General features: G+C 42.9%; 1 protein-coding gene across 1 annotated transcript in view; it reads right to left on the bottom strand.

Moving 5' to 3' along the window:
* Positions 1 to 17,136, bottom strand: part of LOC137660985 (poly(rC)-binding protein 3-like) — a 57,431-nt gene extending 40,295 nt beyond the window's left edge. Inside the window, exons 1-3 of the mRNA XM_068396241.1 lie at positions 17,060 to 17,136; positions 733 to 756; positions 606 to 638 (exon numbers count right to left, since the gene is read on the bottom strand). Of these exons, the coding sequence (XP_068252342.1) occupies positions 606 to 638; positions 733 to 756; positions 17,060 to 17,116 (114 nt within the window). The 5' untranslated portion in view covers positions 17,117 to 17,136. The remainder of the gene's footprint in view (positions 1 to 605; positions 639 to 732; positions 757 to 17,059) is intronic.
* Between the last annotated feature and the right edge of the window lie 1,237 nt (positions 17,137 to 18,373).

Here is an 18,373-nt window from a genome sequence, read left to right as displayed (position 1 = left end):
GGGGAGACTGAGGTTTCTGCAGTGCCATGTTTTAGTTAGCCATTTTGTGTTTACAACCTTTTCAAAGGATGTGAATGGCAGGTGTGCACATCTACCCTGTCCACAGCCTACTCACAGCTGCAAAAAGTTAAGGCTTTGCCAAGACAGGGCAGAGGGATTCTCTGGCTTATGCAAGTCTGGCTCCAGCTCTGCTGAAGCTTGTGTCTACCCTCAAACTTTACACAGCATCAGTCTGAAGCTTGGTTTCAGATTTTGGAAGCTCTCTACCAGGAGGCCAAGCCACGTGCAGGACTGATGCTGGCATGCCTAGGAAAGACACTGTGGTTTTGATGCACAGAATCATGCTGGCTAAGCTGTTCCTGAGATAAGACAGGAACAGGCATATTGCTGTGGGAATTAAAGACTCCAGACTGGTGTGGCGATAAGGAGGTTACATTAACAACAGTATTTAATTTAGGCCAGCACATTTATACACCACCACTTGCAAAGAGCGGTGATGTTAAATTAACTGCCCACTTGATGGCACTGTCGGTCTGCACAGGCTGAACTTCTCCGTTCTCTGAGCTGGAAAGAAAGGCAAGTAAAGACATCAAGGCTTGTCTTACCTCCTCCCTCATCTTCTTAACTGTCTCACCTTTCTGTTAAAGAAACAGAAAAAAAGTTAGCCTGGGCTGATGAAGTGAACTGATATACAATATTTTGCCATGAAAACAGAGAAAGTAATTTCCTGACCTTTCCGATAATGCTTCCAACCTCCTGAAACAGAAAAAAAAAGACACCGTGAATGACATGATTTGCTACAGAAGAGCATTTGCTCTGCTCCTAAGCTATTTCACTATCACTTACTTCAAACCTGCAATGCGAAGCGTAGCCCCCTTCCATTGTTGCTGTACATAAATATGCCGTGTTAGAGAAAAAGGGGTGGACTAAAAATGTGGCTTTGCAGCTTACTGATTGTGCAAGAAAAATACCTTTAACAGAAACTGATCTTGCGGTTACAGATCAATCCTGCTACTATAAACACAGATAAACCCCTATTAAGCATGAAAAATTCAAAAATAATAGAACTGCACAACCTGCTGGAGAAAATGGGATATAATACAAGCATCAAAATAATTGCTGATCTCTGAGGGCAGACATTTATCCTCTTTACACCATGTAATAGCTAGAGCTGAATTTCCATGCTACCAAGTGTTACTGCGTAAACACCTGGTGGCCTGTCTTAATCTCCCTATTAAGCACTTACAGAACAATAATTGCTAATCACTTTTTAGGGATTTGGGAATTGCTACTGTGCTCCCACAATCTTCCATGAAGGGACAGAAAATACCAAGAAATGTCAGTGTGAACATACAAGAGGGGAACAATTTGGCAGTTCTGGCAACATCCCAAGGGTTAAAAACACAGTGCACAAAACCAACAGGTAGCAACAATTAAGCTAATAACTCTAAAATGAATAGTCTGGACACTTTACACAAATCACACAGGTGTGATTTCAGACTGGAAATAATCCGATGGAGAGGAGACCAGCTAAAGGAAAACAAACTCCTCTCCTATACTCAGATTGTGAAATCTACTTCAATGGTTTAAGACTGTCTCACATGGCTGATCTGCCCCAGACATATGATATACAGTTTCCCTTCCCTCCCCTAGTCTATATACTTAAGTCTGACCTATCCTGAAACACAGTCCAAAGAGTAAGATTTAAGAAATTGTCCTCCACTGCTCTATCCAATTATGGACTCATGATAAAGTGGTACTAACTTCACTCTGCAGTAGGGGACTGTCTGCAGTGACCTTGAGAGAGCTATTTCTCACCAGAATGTTATTTACAAGCTCATAATATGAAGATGCTTGTGCTTGCATCTCTTCACATCCTGCTCACAAGATAAAAAGACTTTTCAGTGAGAAGACGACCTATCTCAATGAAGAACTTTGGCATATGGTTCCTTTGCACTCTCTGCAAGTCTGCAGATAACACTAGACTGGGGGGAACAGTCAATACACTGCTGGACAAGGCTGCTATTTGGAGTCACCTAGACAGGCTGGAGAAATGGGCTGCAAGAAACCTCAGAACAAAGTCAAATGAAAACACCCATGTCTGGGATGGAACAAGCCCATGCAGCAGGATAAGCTAGGCAAAAACTTGCTACATACAAACTGGCTTTGCAGAAAAAGTCCTGAGGGTCCCAGTGCACAACTCCACACTTGAGTACATGAGTACATCAGCAGTGCATCCCTGATCAACCAAATGCTGGGCTGTATTAGCAAGAGTGTAGCCAGCACGCTGGGGCAAATGATTCTTGCCTTCTCCTTGCGTTTGTGAGACCGTGCCTGGAGGACTGTGTCCTGGGCTCCTAGTACAAGACAGTCAAGGACACCCTGAAGTGAATCCAATACAGTGCCACCAAGATGGTCAGGGGACTGGAGCACAGGACACATGAGGAGAGGCTGAGAGAACTGCATTTCTTCACCCTTAGGAAGAGAAGATTTGGGGGGATCTTACTGCAGTGTACAATAAGGAAAGCAAGTGGCAAAATCAAATTCCTAGTCAATATGAGGAAAAAAATTTTTTACCATGGGTATGGCTGGACATTGGAACAGGCACCCAGAGAAGCTTTGGAGTCTCCATTCTTGAAGGTGTCCAAACCCAGCCTGGGTAAGGCCCTGAGCAAGCTGCTCCAATGGGATCTGCTTGATTCAGGAGGTCAGACTGGAGACCTTTGGGGGTCTCTTCCAACCTCCATGGGTCTGTGATTCTTCAAGCATGGCCTAATACCCATCGAAGTCAATGCCTAACTAGCCAACTAACTAGTTCCTCAACCCAGTGAGGCCGCTTCTCATGTTTATTTCCAAACTTTACTTTTTCTGTTTCCCATTTCCCTTTTTAATTTCCCTTCCTACTTCTCTTCCAAGATGGGATTCTGCTCTCTTGTACATACTGAGCCGAGAACAGATATTGTCCAGGTAGGCATTGCAAATCTTCCAGAGGTATCTGCTTTGTAAACTTATAGTTCTGCTGGCTGATGTACCGTAGACCTTTACACATCACACAGCTGTGTGACTGTTGTTGCTAAAGCTTCCTGTGTCCATTTGGGACTGTGAGACATCTGTACATCTGCACATACAATGCAAAGAAGCAGCTCTGTGAGAAGAGAAATGAATGAAGCGGACTCGCTGCAGTTTTGTGTCTTGTGACCAATTATCCCGTGTCTCTTAATATGTGGGTTTAGGTCACGCCTTTGCCTGTGGCTGAGACAGCCGTACCAGGATGCTGTGTAAGGTCTCTAATGAGATGCAGCTTTTTTTGTTAGCAGTGACACAAATCTGGGACACCCATTCCATAGAATTTTTAAGATCTTACTATTTTTTTCTATTATCACTGTAACTCTGCCAATCTGCCTGTAACTGTTGAATGGGATTAAACGATGCAGGGAGTAAGACTCTCAGTGATGATAAGCCTTGGGAACCCCTCATGTCTAGTAGTTTCTATGTCCCCACTCAGCACATTCAGTAGTTCTATCTTGAAAACTTTTTCCAGTCTTCTCAGACCCAGCTTTCAGAAATAATTTCTTTCACAAAACAGATTCTTAAGAAGTAGAAGGACCCTTTGCTATGGGTGAGCGCATTGTGTTTCAATTGCTATGGGCAAGCAATTGTATTTCAGTCCATGGTATGATTTCAGTTTTTGTATATCTGAAGTTTTATTAGAAGCTGCAGGCCTGGTCTTGAACGTGCAAGGCTCTGCCAGCATACACTTAGTGTGAAATCTGTCCCAATTCATTTGATCATCCTGGGTCTTAATGACAGCTGTTCTTTCAGAGATCTATGGATGGGTCACGGCTAATAAGTACAAAGACTTGGAAATAAGTACTTCCTTGGAAATAAGAAAAGATACCTTCACTTTGGAAACAGAAAAGTAATATGCTGTTTGTAGCCCTAGTAAAAAAGATGGTCCATTTCAAACAAGGAAATCGGGAGCATTTAAACAAGCAGAGTAGAGCATAAAACATTAGGATTCTCAAGCTGTTTGTTCCACTGAAGTCTGTGGGAGTTTTGCTATTGATTTCAATGGGGATAGGAATTCTACTTGACTGATCATCACCTTATTATTACCAAAGAGTACAAGCTGCCAAAGAACTGAGCGAATGGACAGTGTGAATCCCACTGAGAAAAAATATTTCAATGAGACTGGTGACCAGTTCCTTGGAGCATGCTAGCAAATGTCACTGTAATGCTATGGAGTACTTCAAACCTTCCCCTCCTCAAAGGGTGAATTTAAAGCTTATTCTATAAGGAGACAGTTTCAAAACATGCAAGCAAATCCCACCTCTCCTCCTGCACTGGGAGCTGTGATTTTGCTTGGAAATGTGAAGGAAGGGCGCAGGGAGAGAGAGAAACATTTAACTTCACATGGATATTCCTGATTTTTCCATCATTTTTGATCCATACAAATTACTAAAAAAAAAAAATCTAAAATGGTTCTAAACAGGTCACTTCAGAGTTTTTTGGGGCCTTAGCTGCTTCTAGGAAAACTCCCGTAAGTACTGGTGACAACAAATCATGTCTTTAATTATGAGAAACCTACTTCAACCACAGATTAGATCAGAAGACTCTTTACACCTCATTCTCCAAACTACCAATTCTACTTCATCAAACCTTCAATGTTTCTTTATATAGTTCAATATTTGTTTCATATAGATTCTTATATCACCCTAAATTATGTTTTGTGCTTAATGAGATACCTAACATAATTTTTATGACATTCAAGTTTTATCAATATTTCTAGCCAGGGTTACTTTGAGGGCTTTATCTTCTTCAGAAAATGTTTCTAAATCTACCAGACACCAAACTGTGCTGTGGTTAACTGCATAAGACTGAAGGTATGGGATGTCTGTCACCTACATCAGCTCATTAAACGTTAGGAGTCTAGTGTAAGCCAGGCACACAGCCTCCTCTGCGGTCCAGGGAGAGAGATAATGAAGGATGTTTTCTTCCTAAAAGAGGAGGGAAGAAGCGTACTCTCGAGGGTTTCATCTTTCTCCATCTGCAGTAGAAGCAGCCTAGACTGACATACCTGAAGTTTGGTGAGAGGAATCCTACAGCTGATATCAAATTCAGTCCCAGTGCAGGTCAGACAGGAGTTTGATTTAGCTGTACCAGCAAAAAATCGCCTACTAGAATATACTAATAACTCTTGAACTATTTGCTGTTTTCCGGTGCTCAGGAATATAAGCTAAAGGTAAGTATTTATCATCAGTTTCAGATTGATTTATTGGCTAACCATCTACGCATAAACACAGTGGGAAAATAAGTTAGATGATAACAATTACTGCGTTTCATACAATCACATTTCAACAGCTGATCAAAAAGCAGTGCACAAAAAAAAAGTTATAAATAGGGGAACTAAAGCTCAGAGGCAGAAAGACAGGTCCAAGGCAACCCAGCAGACTGATGCCAGAGCTAAAAGTGCTACCCAAGCTCCTTGGCCTCAACACATAAACATCCACCTGTCAGAAGCAGATATGCCACAGCAACCGTACTGGATGAACAGGATGCCTCTGAAAAGCTGCAAGTGTGCGTGTGCCTACATCCACTGATATGTATGCATACACACATACATCTATATATTTATGTGCGAAGTCAATATATACATACGGGTTCTAAAGAGATAGATATCAACTTCATTCAAGAAATGACAGCAATTTGGGGAGCCTATCCTGAGATTCATCAAAGGGGCCTGAGTTTCAGATTATGCTGACTACTCAGCCCAAGTAATGCCAAGTAATGTCACCTCCAGGTGACAGTATCTCAAGCAGGACAGTGTCACACTTGGATTCCAACAGTGTCACTTTGGAAAACCTCAGGAAAATTTGAAATGTACGTGCTGATTTCAGATAGCCTGAAAATAATTCTCAAGCCTGGGGGTGTTGAGTTGGTTTATGACTATGATTTTCTTTAGTATGCTGTTGCTAATAAAATAGGTAAAACCACAAGTGGTGAATCTCACCAACAAACACCGGAAGACTGCTCAGTATCAATAAAGTATATTGCTAGCCAACCACCCAATTCATCGTAGATAACTTGAGGAAAAGCAATGGTAAAAGCAGAAGATGCTTTCTTTCATGCTGAAACGCAGCATATAACATTATTTGCACATCTTATTCACATGAATGGGATGAGTTTTGCTCTTAACAAATGCTTGGGGAGTGGTGGGCCCATCAAAGAGCAGAAAGCTATTTCTGCAGCTTTTGCATCATCTGTGGTGAGGGCAAGGCAGCATCAGCAGAATAAAAGGTGGCAGCAGAGAAGTCTGTGAGCCAAGGCTTTCGCTGGGCTCCTGACGGTGCGAGTGACTAAACAAAGACATAAAACAGGCTGTAGGAGAAAGCTATTTCCTAATCAATTATCTGATGTGCCTTTTGAATAACGAGAGAAAGAAATAAGCCATGTTTAGAAAACAAGAGGCTTAACAAATGGTAACAAACCTTGGTTTAAAGATTAACCTTTGATCTGTAAACATAATGTGTGGAATTCCATCATTTTTCTAAGTGTGTGGCTAGTTTAATAATTACTGTGTCCCAGGAAATCAAAACAAAACAGGTAGCTCTTACAGGAATATAGAAAAGCACCGGCCTTGCTCTATTATCATGGGGCATGTAGCTTCTATTATCAGTGCTATGGGGCAAATGGAACACTAACCTCACAGAAGCCCTGAGATAAAGCCATGTCTAGAAGTAAAACACATGTAAGAAATAATACAAGAATACATATGTTCACCCCAAAGCATCTGACAAAGCACAGGCTACATCCTAAAGCCTGCAATTCATTCAGGCAATGCTTTGATTGCTTACGCTTACTTGTTTTCTATGAGCAAGGATAAGGTAGAACCACTAGCATTGGACTCTACAAACAAAAAAGCGTGCTAGAAAAGCACTGAAAGGAAAGAAATACAGCCTTCTACGGTGGGGAAGCACATCCATCACGAGACAAGGAGGGATCCTGGCAACAGCAAACAGCATCTGCGATGGTAAAGTTTTCTAGACCAGCATCAGTTGTCTTTCTCCCAACCATAAAGAGGCGTAACATAACAACTCTCTCTCTCTTTGCCTTGTTCTGAGATAGAGTTGCCAATATTTGTACAAGCTCATGAAGACGCATGCATGGAAGATGCCCAGGAATATGTTCCAAGAAGATGTTCTGAACAATGTGTTTGCATGGAGCATGTGAGGCATCAGCATTTTTCAAAGACTGGAAAAAAAGTCAGTTTTGGGAAACATGATTAACATGTCTACCTCCGGGAACAAACAGCTGCCTCGGATAAACTGAGAGTCTGATTCGTGTTCTGGGATTATGTGGGATTAGCCTCACTGACACGGGAGATCTCATGTTCCTAGGTGATACTTCAGTAGTCACTGTCTAATGCTAACAGCCCTAATTTAGTAAGGCACTGCAATCCAAGCCCTTACTGAGACAGATCTCATGCCAACCAATGTGGCAGTGTATGAGGAAACCTTCAAATTATGGTCTTTCTGATGGAGATGCCAGTGCTATGAATCTTCCACAGGTCCATCTACCATTTTTTGGGCAGCTATGCCAATGGGCATTTCTCATTTTCTTTTTGATAGTAGATGGGTAACCAATTTACATTCAATTTTTCACCAAACCTCCCAGTCTTCCCCTCCAAAAACAAACCAAAAAACGGTGCTCTCCCTTTGCTTGTCCCTCCACCTGTGATGCTGAAGCAGCAGCACTGAGCAGGGCGTGTGTCTTCTGCAATCTCAGTTCATTACAGCTGTGGACCGATGAGATTCTGTTTGATAGAAGTGGGAAAATTTGTCTGTGGAGATGGTTTTTGGGGACATACAGTGCCCAGAGGCTGGGAGAAAAGACTTCTGTCCTTTCCATTGATTTTTTAGGCTTGTGAGAAATTCTCGGCTGTTACTACAAACACACTAAGAGGACACCCATCTTGTGTTGTGTATTTGCACACAGAGTTTTGTTCCGTGACTAGAGCTCTTAGGTACCACAGTAATGCAAACAAACAAAACAAGAACTATAATAGCAATAAGCAGGACAGTCAATCCTCATAATACCCTGACAGTGTTCGTGGAAACTAGAAAGAACAGAACAAACATTGGCTTGGTTGGCATTTTATGGCTTGGATTAAATTACTGAAAATGTGATTCTTTAAGTTACTTTGTTGTATGCTATATTTTAATAAGTAAAAAATAAAAGAAAAAAATGGGGAAGGAGACGGGTACTACCTTCAAGATGGAGTAAATTATTTCTGTGCTTGCTTTACAAACTTCCAGAGGGCAATTAAGCAGGTACAAAAAGTGGCCACTAAAAGAAATCCGTGATGTTAAAACTATATTATCTATACTGATGAAAATGGCAATTTTCTCCATGATTTTACTCTGCCTATACTTGAGCTGTTAAGTGTGAGCAATCACCTAAATTAGTCTATTTTTTTTCTATTTTCTTGTAAAAATTCTATATATAGCATTACAAAACAATCACCAACATGTCAGAAAGAGACCACTAAAGCTGGATGCAAGTCCACTGTAACCAGTCCTTCCAGCGCCACAAGGCACCCACTGATCCTGCTGAAACCATTGGGAGACAGAGTTCCTCAGAGCATCTAAAATTAAGCTGTAAGTATGGTTAGTTTAGTACCTAAAAATCAAGGCACTCACAGGGATTCGTCCAAACCTGAACATTTGACTTTAGGTACATTTTTCTAATTCAGTACTGTTGAAACTATGAGAAACATATTATTGAGCAAATGGTATCTGGGAAAGAAAAGCTCCACTCAGTCATCGTATTTTTCCTCCATCAATGCAGATTATACATTCTACATGGTACATGTGCTGCTTTTCCCCAGCCATGCTTAAAATCTGCTTAGGAGACTTCCAGAACCTCATAAAAATCCCAATATCAGGAATTTCTCTTGGGATTCCCTTATTAGGATTTATTTTCAAAAGTATATTTTATCCCATTATTTCCAGCCACAAGCACTTGAATCATTCAAAATAACGACACTCCATTACACTCGTATTTATTCTCTCCAGGTTTTTATGAGGATGTCTGAAGAAAGCTAGACACAGTCTCCTCAGCCTCCTAAAACTTTGTTATTTTTCTGCTAATTCCCCCTCTGCTCAGTCTTCGACATCACTCACACATGTGGCACCTGCTGCTGAGCACAGAACAGCAGGTGTGATTTTGCCAGAAGAACAGTAAGGTAGTTACTGTCTCTTTGACCCACGATGCACCAACGCTATACATCCAAAATTGCATACACGTTTGCTGCAATAGCCCTCCTCTCCAACCCAGCATATCCCAAATGTGCCACTCTCTAGACACTGCCACATCTGATGCCTTTCATCCTTTTATGCTTTCCAGATTTCCTTCTCTCACTGAACAAGTATCTTCTAAATTACCTTCTCCAGTTAATTGCCTAAACTCTCCAGTTTACACCTCTCGGTATTTGGCAAGAGTCCTACTTCCCTGCCAGTTTTCCCTTCCCCCCTTCATCCTACCTGTAAATTATTTGCTTGGTCTTCCTAACCATCTGACTTTATCAATCCATTTTGTTTTCTATTTCTGAACTCCTTCCCCTTTCTCTAAAGGATTCCTCACACTCAATATGTTAATATATTCTACTTCGGTATCTTGCAGACTTCACTGCACCCAATATGGTTTCATTGATGCACACCTTCATGCAGTGCCTCTGGAAATGATGCATTTTTTTCTTCTGCAGCTTTGTACTGGAGGGAGGAAGCAGAGACTCCTGCACCACCACTACGAGATGGAGACCAAAGTGGATTCGTGACTCTACTGCCCTTTCCATGCTGGCACATTCAAACATTTTATCCTGTTCCACCTCATGGACCCGACTTTTAAATCTCCATTAAGCTGCTTTCCTGAAATTCAGCATCTTTCTACCACCATAGTCTCTTTACCATCCACATCTAAAATTAACCTTTAATGGTGAGTCTCTAAGGTCTTAATCAGCCTGTTAACACTGGCTGTGTACAAATCCAAACTAGTCCAAAATCATGTAATCATTATCCAGTATAGTCAAAGTAGGTGCTGCTTGACTAACCTGATCTTCTTCTATGACAAGATGACCCACTTAGTGGATGAGGGAAAGGCTGTGGATGTTGTCTACCTGAACTTTAGTAAAGTTTTTGACACCAATTCCCACAGCATTTTCCTGGAGGAATTGACTGCTCATGGCTTGGACTGGCATATGCTTCGCTGGGTAAAAAACTGTCTGGATGGCCAGGCGCAAAGAGTTGTGGTGAATGGAGTTAAATCCAGTTGGTGGCTGGTCACAAGTGGTGTTCCCCAGGGCTCAGTATTGGGACCAGTTCTCTTTAATATCTTTATCAATGATCTGGATGCGGGGATCGAGGGCACCCTCACTAAGTTCGCAGATGACACCAAGTTGGGCGGGAGTGTTGATCTGCTGGAGGGTAGGAAGGCTCTGCAGAGGGATCTTGATAGGCTGGATTGATGGGCCAAGGCCAACTGTATGAGGTTCAACAAAGCCAAGTGTTGGGTCCTGCACTTGGGGCACAACAACCCCATGCAACACTACAGGCTTGGGGAAGAGTGGCCGGAAAGCCGCCCGATGGAAAAGGACCCGGGGGTGTTGATCAATGGCCAGCTGAATAGGAGCCAGCAGTGTGCCCAGGTGGCCAAGAAGGCCAACAGCGTCCTGGCTTGTATAGTGTGGCCAGCAGGACAAGGGAAGTGATCGTCCCCCTGTACTCAGCACTGGTGAGGCTGTACCTAGAATATTGTTCAGTTTTGAGCCCCTTACTACAAGAAAGACATTGAGGTGCTGGAGAGAGTCCAAAGAAGGGCAACAAAGCTGGTGAAGGGTCTGGAGCACAAGTCTTATGAGGAGAGGCTGAGGGAACTGGGGTTGTTTAGTCTGGAGAAAAGGAGGCTGAGGGGAGACCTTATCGCTCTCTACAACTACTTGAAAGGAGGATGTAGCTAGGTGGGTGTCGGTGTCTTCTCCCAAGTAACTAATGACAGGATGAGAGGAAATGGCCTCAAGTTGTGCCAGGGGAGGTTTAGATTGGATATCAGGAAAAATTTCTTCACTGAAAGGATTGTCAAGCATTGGAACAGGCTGCCCAGGGAAGTTGTTTAGTCACTATCTCTGCAGGTATTTAAAAGACATGTAGATGTGGTGCTTAGAGACATGGTTTAGTGGCAGACTTGGCAGTGCTAGGTTAATGGTTGGACCTGATGATCTTAAAGGTCCTTTTGAACCAAAACAATTCTATCATTCCATGATTTTTCAAGAGCTATTTCTTTCTGGGCATGAACTGACCAAAACTAGAACAAGAGCACTGCAGATGCCAAGTACTAAGGTATGTTGGCAGATACCTGTGGGCAAGGCTATGATTTTCCACAATCTTCCAACCTCATTACCTGTGGCAGTAAGCAAGAAAAAAAAACAGCCACAATTCATGGGAATAAAAAATTCAGCAAAAGGTGAGCAAGTATAATAAGAATATTGGTTGTAGTGACCATGAGATGGTGGAGTTCAGGATCTCATGTGGCAGGAACAGAATAGCTAGTAGAATCACAACCCTGGACTTCAGGAGGGCCAACTTTGGCCTTTTCAAGCAATTGCTAGGGGAAATCCCATGGGACAGGGTACTAGAAGGTAAGGGGACCCAAGGTAGTTGGTTAGCATTCAAGGACTGCTTCTTCCAAGCTCAAGATCAGAGCATCCCAGCAGGTAGGAAGTCAAGGAAGGCTAGCAGGAGACCTGCATGGTTAAAGAGGGAACTGCTGGGCAAACTCAAGTGGAAGAAGAGGGTGTACAGATCATGGAAGGTGGGGCTGGCCACTTGGGAGGAATATAAGTCTGTTGTCAGAGGATGTAGGGAGGCAACGAGGAAAGCTAAGGCCTCCTTGGAATTAAACCTTGCAAGAGAGGTCAAGGACAACAGAAAGGGCTTCTTCAAATACATTGCAGGTAAAACCAACACTAGAGGCAATGTAGGCCCACTGATGAATGAGGTGGGGGCCCTGGAGACAGAGCATAAAAAGAAGGCGGAGTTACTGAATGCCTTCTTTGCCTCTGTCTATACTGCTGGAGGCTGTCCTGAGGAGCCCCGGACCCCTGAGGCCTCAGAAGAAGTCAGGATAGAGGAGGAATCTGTCTTGGTAGATGAGGGCTGGGTCAGGGACCAAATAAGCAATCTGGACGTCCATAAATCCATGGGCCCTGATGGGATGCACCCGCGGGTGCTGAGGGAGCTGGCGGAAGTCATTGCTAGGCCACTCTCCATCATCTTTGCTAAGTTGTGGGCAACGGGAGAGGTGCCTGAGGACTGGAGGAAAGCGAATGTCACTCCAGTCTTCAAAAAGGGCAAGAAGGAGGACCCAGGTAACTATAGACCGGTCAGCCTCACCTCCATCCCTGGAAAGGTGATGGAACAACTTGTTCTTGATGCTGTCTCTAGGCACATCAAGGATAGGGGGATCATTAGGGGCACTCAGCATGGCTTCACCAAGGGAAAGTCATGCTTAACCAACCTGATAGCCTTTTATGAGGACGTAACCCGGTGGATAGATGATGGTAAAGCTGTGGATGTGGTCTATCTCAATTTCAGTAAGGCGTTTGACACGGTCTCCCACAGCATCCTCGCAGCTAAACTGAAGAAGTGTGGTCTGGATGATCGGGTAGTGAGGTGGATTGTGAACTGGCTGAAGGAAAGAAGTCAGAGAGTGGTGGTCAATGGGACAGAGTCCAGTTGGAGGCCTGTGTCTAGCGGAGTCCTTCAAGGGTCGGTACTGGGACCAGTACTATTCAATATATTCATTAATGTCTTGGATGAGGGAATAGAGTGCACTGTCAGCAAGTTCGCTGATGACACCAAACTGGGAGGAGTGGCTGACACACCGGAAGGCTGCGCAGCCATTCAGAGAGACCTAGACAGGCTGGAGAGTTGGGCGGGGAGAAATTTAATGAAATATAACAAGGGCAAGTGTAGAGTCCTGCACCTGGGCAAGAACAACCCCATGTATGAGTACAAGTTGGGGACAGACCTGTTGGAGAGCAGCATAGGGGAAAGGGACCTGGGGGTCCTAGTGGACAGCAGGATGACCATGAGCCAGCAGTGTGCCCTTGTGGCCAAGAAGGCCAATGGCATCCTGGGGTGTATTAGAAGGGGTGTGGTTAGCAGGTCGAGAGAGGTTCTCCTCCCCCTCTACTCTGCCCTGGTGAGGCCGCATCTGGAGTATTGTGTCCAGTTCTGGGCCCCTCAGTTCAAGAAGGACAGGGAACTGCTAGAGAGAGTCCAGCGCAGAGCCACGAAGATGATTAAGGGAGTGGAACATCTCCCTTATGAGGAGAGGCTGAGGGAGCTGGGTCTCTTTAGCTTAGAGAAGAGGAGACTATCCGATCATCCAGACCACACTTCTTCAGTTTAGCTGCGAGGATGCTGTGGGAGACTGTGTCAAACGCTTTACTGAAATTGAGATAGACCACATCCACAGCTTTACCATCATCTATCCACCGGGTTATGTCCTCATAAAAGGCTATGAAGTCGGTTAAGCATGACTTCCCCTTGGTAAAGCCATGCTGAGTGCCCCTAATGATCCCCCTATCCTTGATGTGCCTAGAGACAGCATCAAGAACAAGTTGTTCCATCACCTTTCCGGGGATGGAGGTGAGGCTGACCGGTCTATAGTTACCCGGGTCCTCCTTCTTGCCCTTTTTGAAGACTGGAGTGACATTCGCTTTCCTCCAGTCCTCAGGCACCTCTCCCGTTGCCCACGACTTAGCAAGGAATTCATCGCAAGGAAGTATGACAAATGTTTTGTGTTGCTCCTGGTTTCTCTTCAGGGCTGTCACACTATCATAACTATTTTACTGATGTAGCATGGTGCAAGATGAAAATTAGGCCTTTCATCTCACACCATCACACACTGTCTGAAGTCCTGGCTCAGGTGGACACCTTTCACATCAGGCCCTGGAATCAGTTACCCTGAGGTTAACCTTTTATACCTCGCAGTGGCTAGCTTTTTGCTGGGCCCACACAAGCCTTTTTGCTGCTTCCACAGATAAAAAATTGCTGCCCTCCCTTAACATCACATTTTCTGCCCTGAGAAAATCAGGGCCTTGCCTCGTTGCCAGCCAGCTGCTCCCAAATCTTGCTGCGCTGCGGAACAGCGGCTGAGCTCTTCCTCCAAGCCAGCTGTCCCAGCCTCTGTGGTCGGATGCTGCCGAAAGCCCTGCAGGAGCTCGCCTGGACCTACAGCCGCTTCTTTCCCCAAAGCAAGATAAAGCAAAGGCGCTGATGAGAGGTGTCCTACCTGCAGGGAGGCACTAGCCCTGGGTTCTCCTGGAGCTCAGGACTGTTCCCATCTGTTTTCCTTTCACCAGACACTAATTTTGTGTTTGATTTTTGGTCCTTGTTTTGTTTGTTGTTGTTAAAGATGCTTTTTTTCCCTACCCTCTTGCAGAGGTCTGTCCGTTCATATAAATCCTGATTTTCCTGTCTGCAGGTACAGAATTTAGCTTAATTGCCTGCTTAAGATGTCCATCCTTGACTTAAAGCCCCTATAAAAATCACACGAAAAAAAGTACACGCCGAAAATTTTCTAAGTGTGCAGGATTTACAGCCGAGATAACTAAGCACAGTAGCAAAAGTTATGGACTTTCAATCAAAATGAATGCAAATATCACAAAGCACATAGACCTCCCCTATGCAAAGGTACACTGGCAATAAAGGTTTAGAGACAGAGTTAAGGTTAGTGAGGACAGACCCTCATATTTCCGTGAAACACACTAATAAATAAATAACTTCAAAATTATCTTACTTTAAAATTATCTAACTGAATTCTGGTTGCTGCTGTTACTTTTAAAAACAATCTTTTAATTCCCATCTTCTCTCTCAAGTTATGACCAGTTACTTACAGCCCAAGCTCTGCTTCAGTTAATTGTTTTGTCTAGAAACACTAATCAGAGATCAGCAATTTCCACCGATGTCATTACCACAATAAATCCTAAGGAAGAGCCTAGAAAAATGTTTCTTCTTCTTTTTCAGAGGCACATACAGCTTCCAAAGTGACCTCCTCACGCTGAGTTCATACTGACTCAGGCATCCTTCATTCCTCTATATTATCATTTCTAAATCACAGAAATGACATCAAAGAAACCATAAGGGTCTAACTTTTACCAACAAAATAAATTCTGATTTAATGTACTCTTTGGAATACTTAGGCACAATAGGATACATGATCAGAGCACAGTAGAGTTAACAGTATACCAATCGTGCCTTGTTAACTGAGGATGCATGGTATACTTCCACTTAAAATTTGAACTTCGTAGCTTTTATGGGCTTAATTTAGACCCTTGGGGCTACATATGCATTGTAGCTTGGACACATAACACCCATTATTGTTAAAAGTGGTTGCGCACACAATCACTGATGTTTAACACAGAAAATCAGCTTTGCCTGATTTAATTTCTGATTAAAAAAAAAAAAAATTGTTTCAAAAAAAGCCCTAGACCACAGTTTAACTAAAATGTCCTGAAAATGACAGATACTTGTTTTTTGCTTTAAAGGCATGATTCTGAAAGAAGCAGAGCTGTCTGACAGCGGTTAAAAAAAAGCACACCTAAGCACATGGGAATTTGACTGAAACCAACAGGGCTACTTACACCCACCAGGATAAGGATGCGTTCAAATGCTTTTCTGCATTGGGACCAGAACCCGGCAGAATCAACCCCTAAGACCCAATTTTGAGTGCAGTCATGCGTATAGATTTTAGGTGGGTTTGGTAAGAGAAATGGTTATTAAATTTGTTTGACAGATCCCTATTTAAGATGCAGATTTTGCACACCGGATGCCTGCCTGAAGCTGAATATTCCAGGGGAAAAAAACTCAAACAAGATGGTTAGATCATTTCTGAGAAAATACATAATTTGATCTGACATAACCTAATTTCTGAGTTTTTTTAATTTGCAATTTTAAACTGAACCCCCTTGTACTTCTTAGCAGCTCCACAAGTAAAACACAGAGGGAGATACCTTAGTGTCCTATTTGTGCTATGGGTATATCATATGTGGGCTCATGCCATAGGTTGAAAGCATGCAGTGTTTTGAAATGTAAATGTATTTTTAGTTATTCAATTAAATTCTAGGAGTAAAAATACTTTTTAGATTTATATATACAAATTTGATCTCCGGAATGAGAGAGATATATATTCACTGTTACTTGTTAAGAAAGAGCCAGAACAACCTCCTTTATATAACATTCATTCATTAAGCCAAAAAATGTCTGGTGTTGCCTGATGCAAATAATACAAACAAAACTACAAAATATGTTTTTTAATTAAAAGCCCATTTTGTGATCTGGCAATGTGAAATAAATGGCTATCAGACTGTTAAGTCTGACAACACTGAATTGGCAATTCATCTATGGCACAGATTTCACACTTATCTGCATGCTTAAGTGCTGCACCGGACAGAAACGAAATGACAGTCAACCTTCCAAAACAAACCCGCAGAGGACCTGGACGAATGCTTGCTATATCAGGGGGCTGGTTCTAATAAAATGGTACATCGGAATAATGAGGAACTATTCCATTTGCATCCATTAGAAATAGTAATTCTGTGGCAATTATTTCACACAAGCCAATGTTCTGGTATCTTAAAAAAACCCTGCAAAATCCAGCAAACGATGAGGAAGGAGAGCCATATGCAGGTCAGCCTTATGCAAGGGTCTGCCTAATTTGGCTAACTATCAATGAAAGAACTCTTTTTTTGCCACTGGATCTGCTCAAAACGGGTTTGTTATAGGCAGGGTTTGTTCCAGTGAAACTGGGGCTGCAGTGCAAACTTAAGTATGATGCCTTGAAAGACAGCGGGGTGATTTTTTGGTCAGGGCAATGGTGGTTTTGACTCCAGTTGGAGGAGGAGCAGACCCTCTGTCAATGCCACTGTCAGGCTCTGATGGTAACTGCACACACTCGTTCAACACACAGGCAACTTCTGTGGCAACAGTAAATGCCTCACCTTGCCGTGCATGAGAAGGCGTATGGTAAGCGTGACATTGAGACCTCCTTCAGTCATTCTTGTGTCCTTCGTGTTCATCCTGGCCTTGTATCTTCAATACTCAAAAGCAGCTTCGTTTTTCTTTTTTTTCCCTATTTACTTAATCAACCTACAAAGAGAGGGAGAAAAAAAATAAAAAGTACCATTGAGTGGCTGAAGCTACTCTGAACTGAGAATATCATGTTGTACAAACCAATTAACATTCCTCCCTTTGATTTTCTGGACTACAGTTTAGTGCCGAAAAGGCTCCTTTGATTATTATCCCTCCCCGACCAACTCTTTAGCCCTTCACCAATTACAAGATAAACTCCCTTTTGAAATCTCAAAAATTCTCTTAACTTCCTGTATTTCCAAGCTGAAAGTACAGAGCACAAGAGAGTCAAATACAATGTTTTCTTCTGAACAGCACTTTCTGTTAATCTTTGTGTTGTGTATATGCAATATATATATATATATATGCATTTTTACATGTCCCTGGTGCTGTTTTCATTTCTCTCCCTGTTACTACCTCTTTCTCTTTTAGCTCTTGCAGAAGAGATATTTTTGTTTTCTCTCCAGCTAGAGAGAAATTAATTCTGAGCCTAAACACTGATCCCTGCCAGCAACAGCGGATGACACATTATCAAAGACATCTGAGTAACTAAGAGCCACTTGCTGCTGTAAATCTGGGCACTGTCTGACTTTGTTTTTGTCTACCAGGCCCAGAGGTGGCTCAGTCCCTCAAAGGCCAAAGCTGAGCTTCAGCCGTAAGTAGCAGGAAGATTTTTCTTAATTCCTAATAACAAATTGCAGATTTTCAGTCATTTACAAAGCCATAAATATCCTAAAGTGCTAATGAAAGCTTCAAGGGCTGGCTTTGAAGGGATAAACAAGATGCATTATGAGTTTATTAATGCAAGGACATTTATCAGTACAAACAAAAATGGGGGCAGGAAGGAATATTACCAAGAGCTGCAAATTCCACAGTAGAAAAGGCTTAGAGATCTCTTATTCAGTTTTGTCCTTTTCAGGCCTATCTTACAGAGCATAAAACCCTTAAACAGACATCACGCCTCTCAGTAACCACCCCTCATTAATGACAACCCTATTAGCTTCGCATTTGGAGCTTCCTAAAAATTTGGCTACCTTGAGCACTGGCTAATGAGCACCCCTAGGGACAACCATTTTGTGGCTCAGAGCGTACAGCAGTGTCTATTGGCGTACAGCTGTTGTCCCCTTGCAGAGACTGCTCAGGCGTGGGACCAAACTGCCGGAGGGACCTACGAAATCATGCCC

Source organism: Nyctibius grandis, chromosome 3 (genome assembly GCF_013368605.1).
Source record: "Nyctibius grandis isolate bNycGra1 chromosome 3, bNycGra1.pri, whole genome shotgun sequence".
NCBI classification, from domain to species: domain Eukaryota; kingdom Metazoa; phylum Chordata; class Aves; order Nyctibiiformes; family Nyctibiidae; genus Nyctibius; species Nyctibius grandis.
This window is presented reverse-complemented; position numbering and strand designations above follow the sequence as displayed.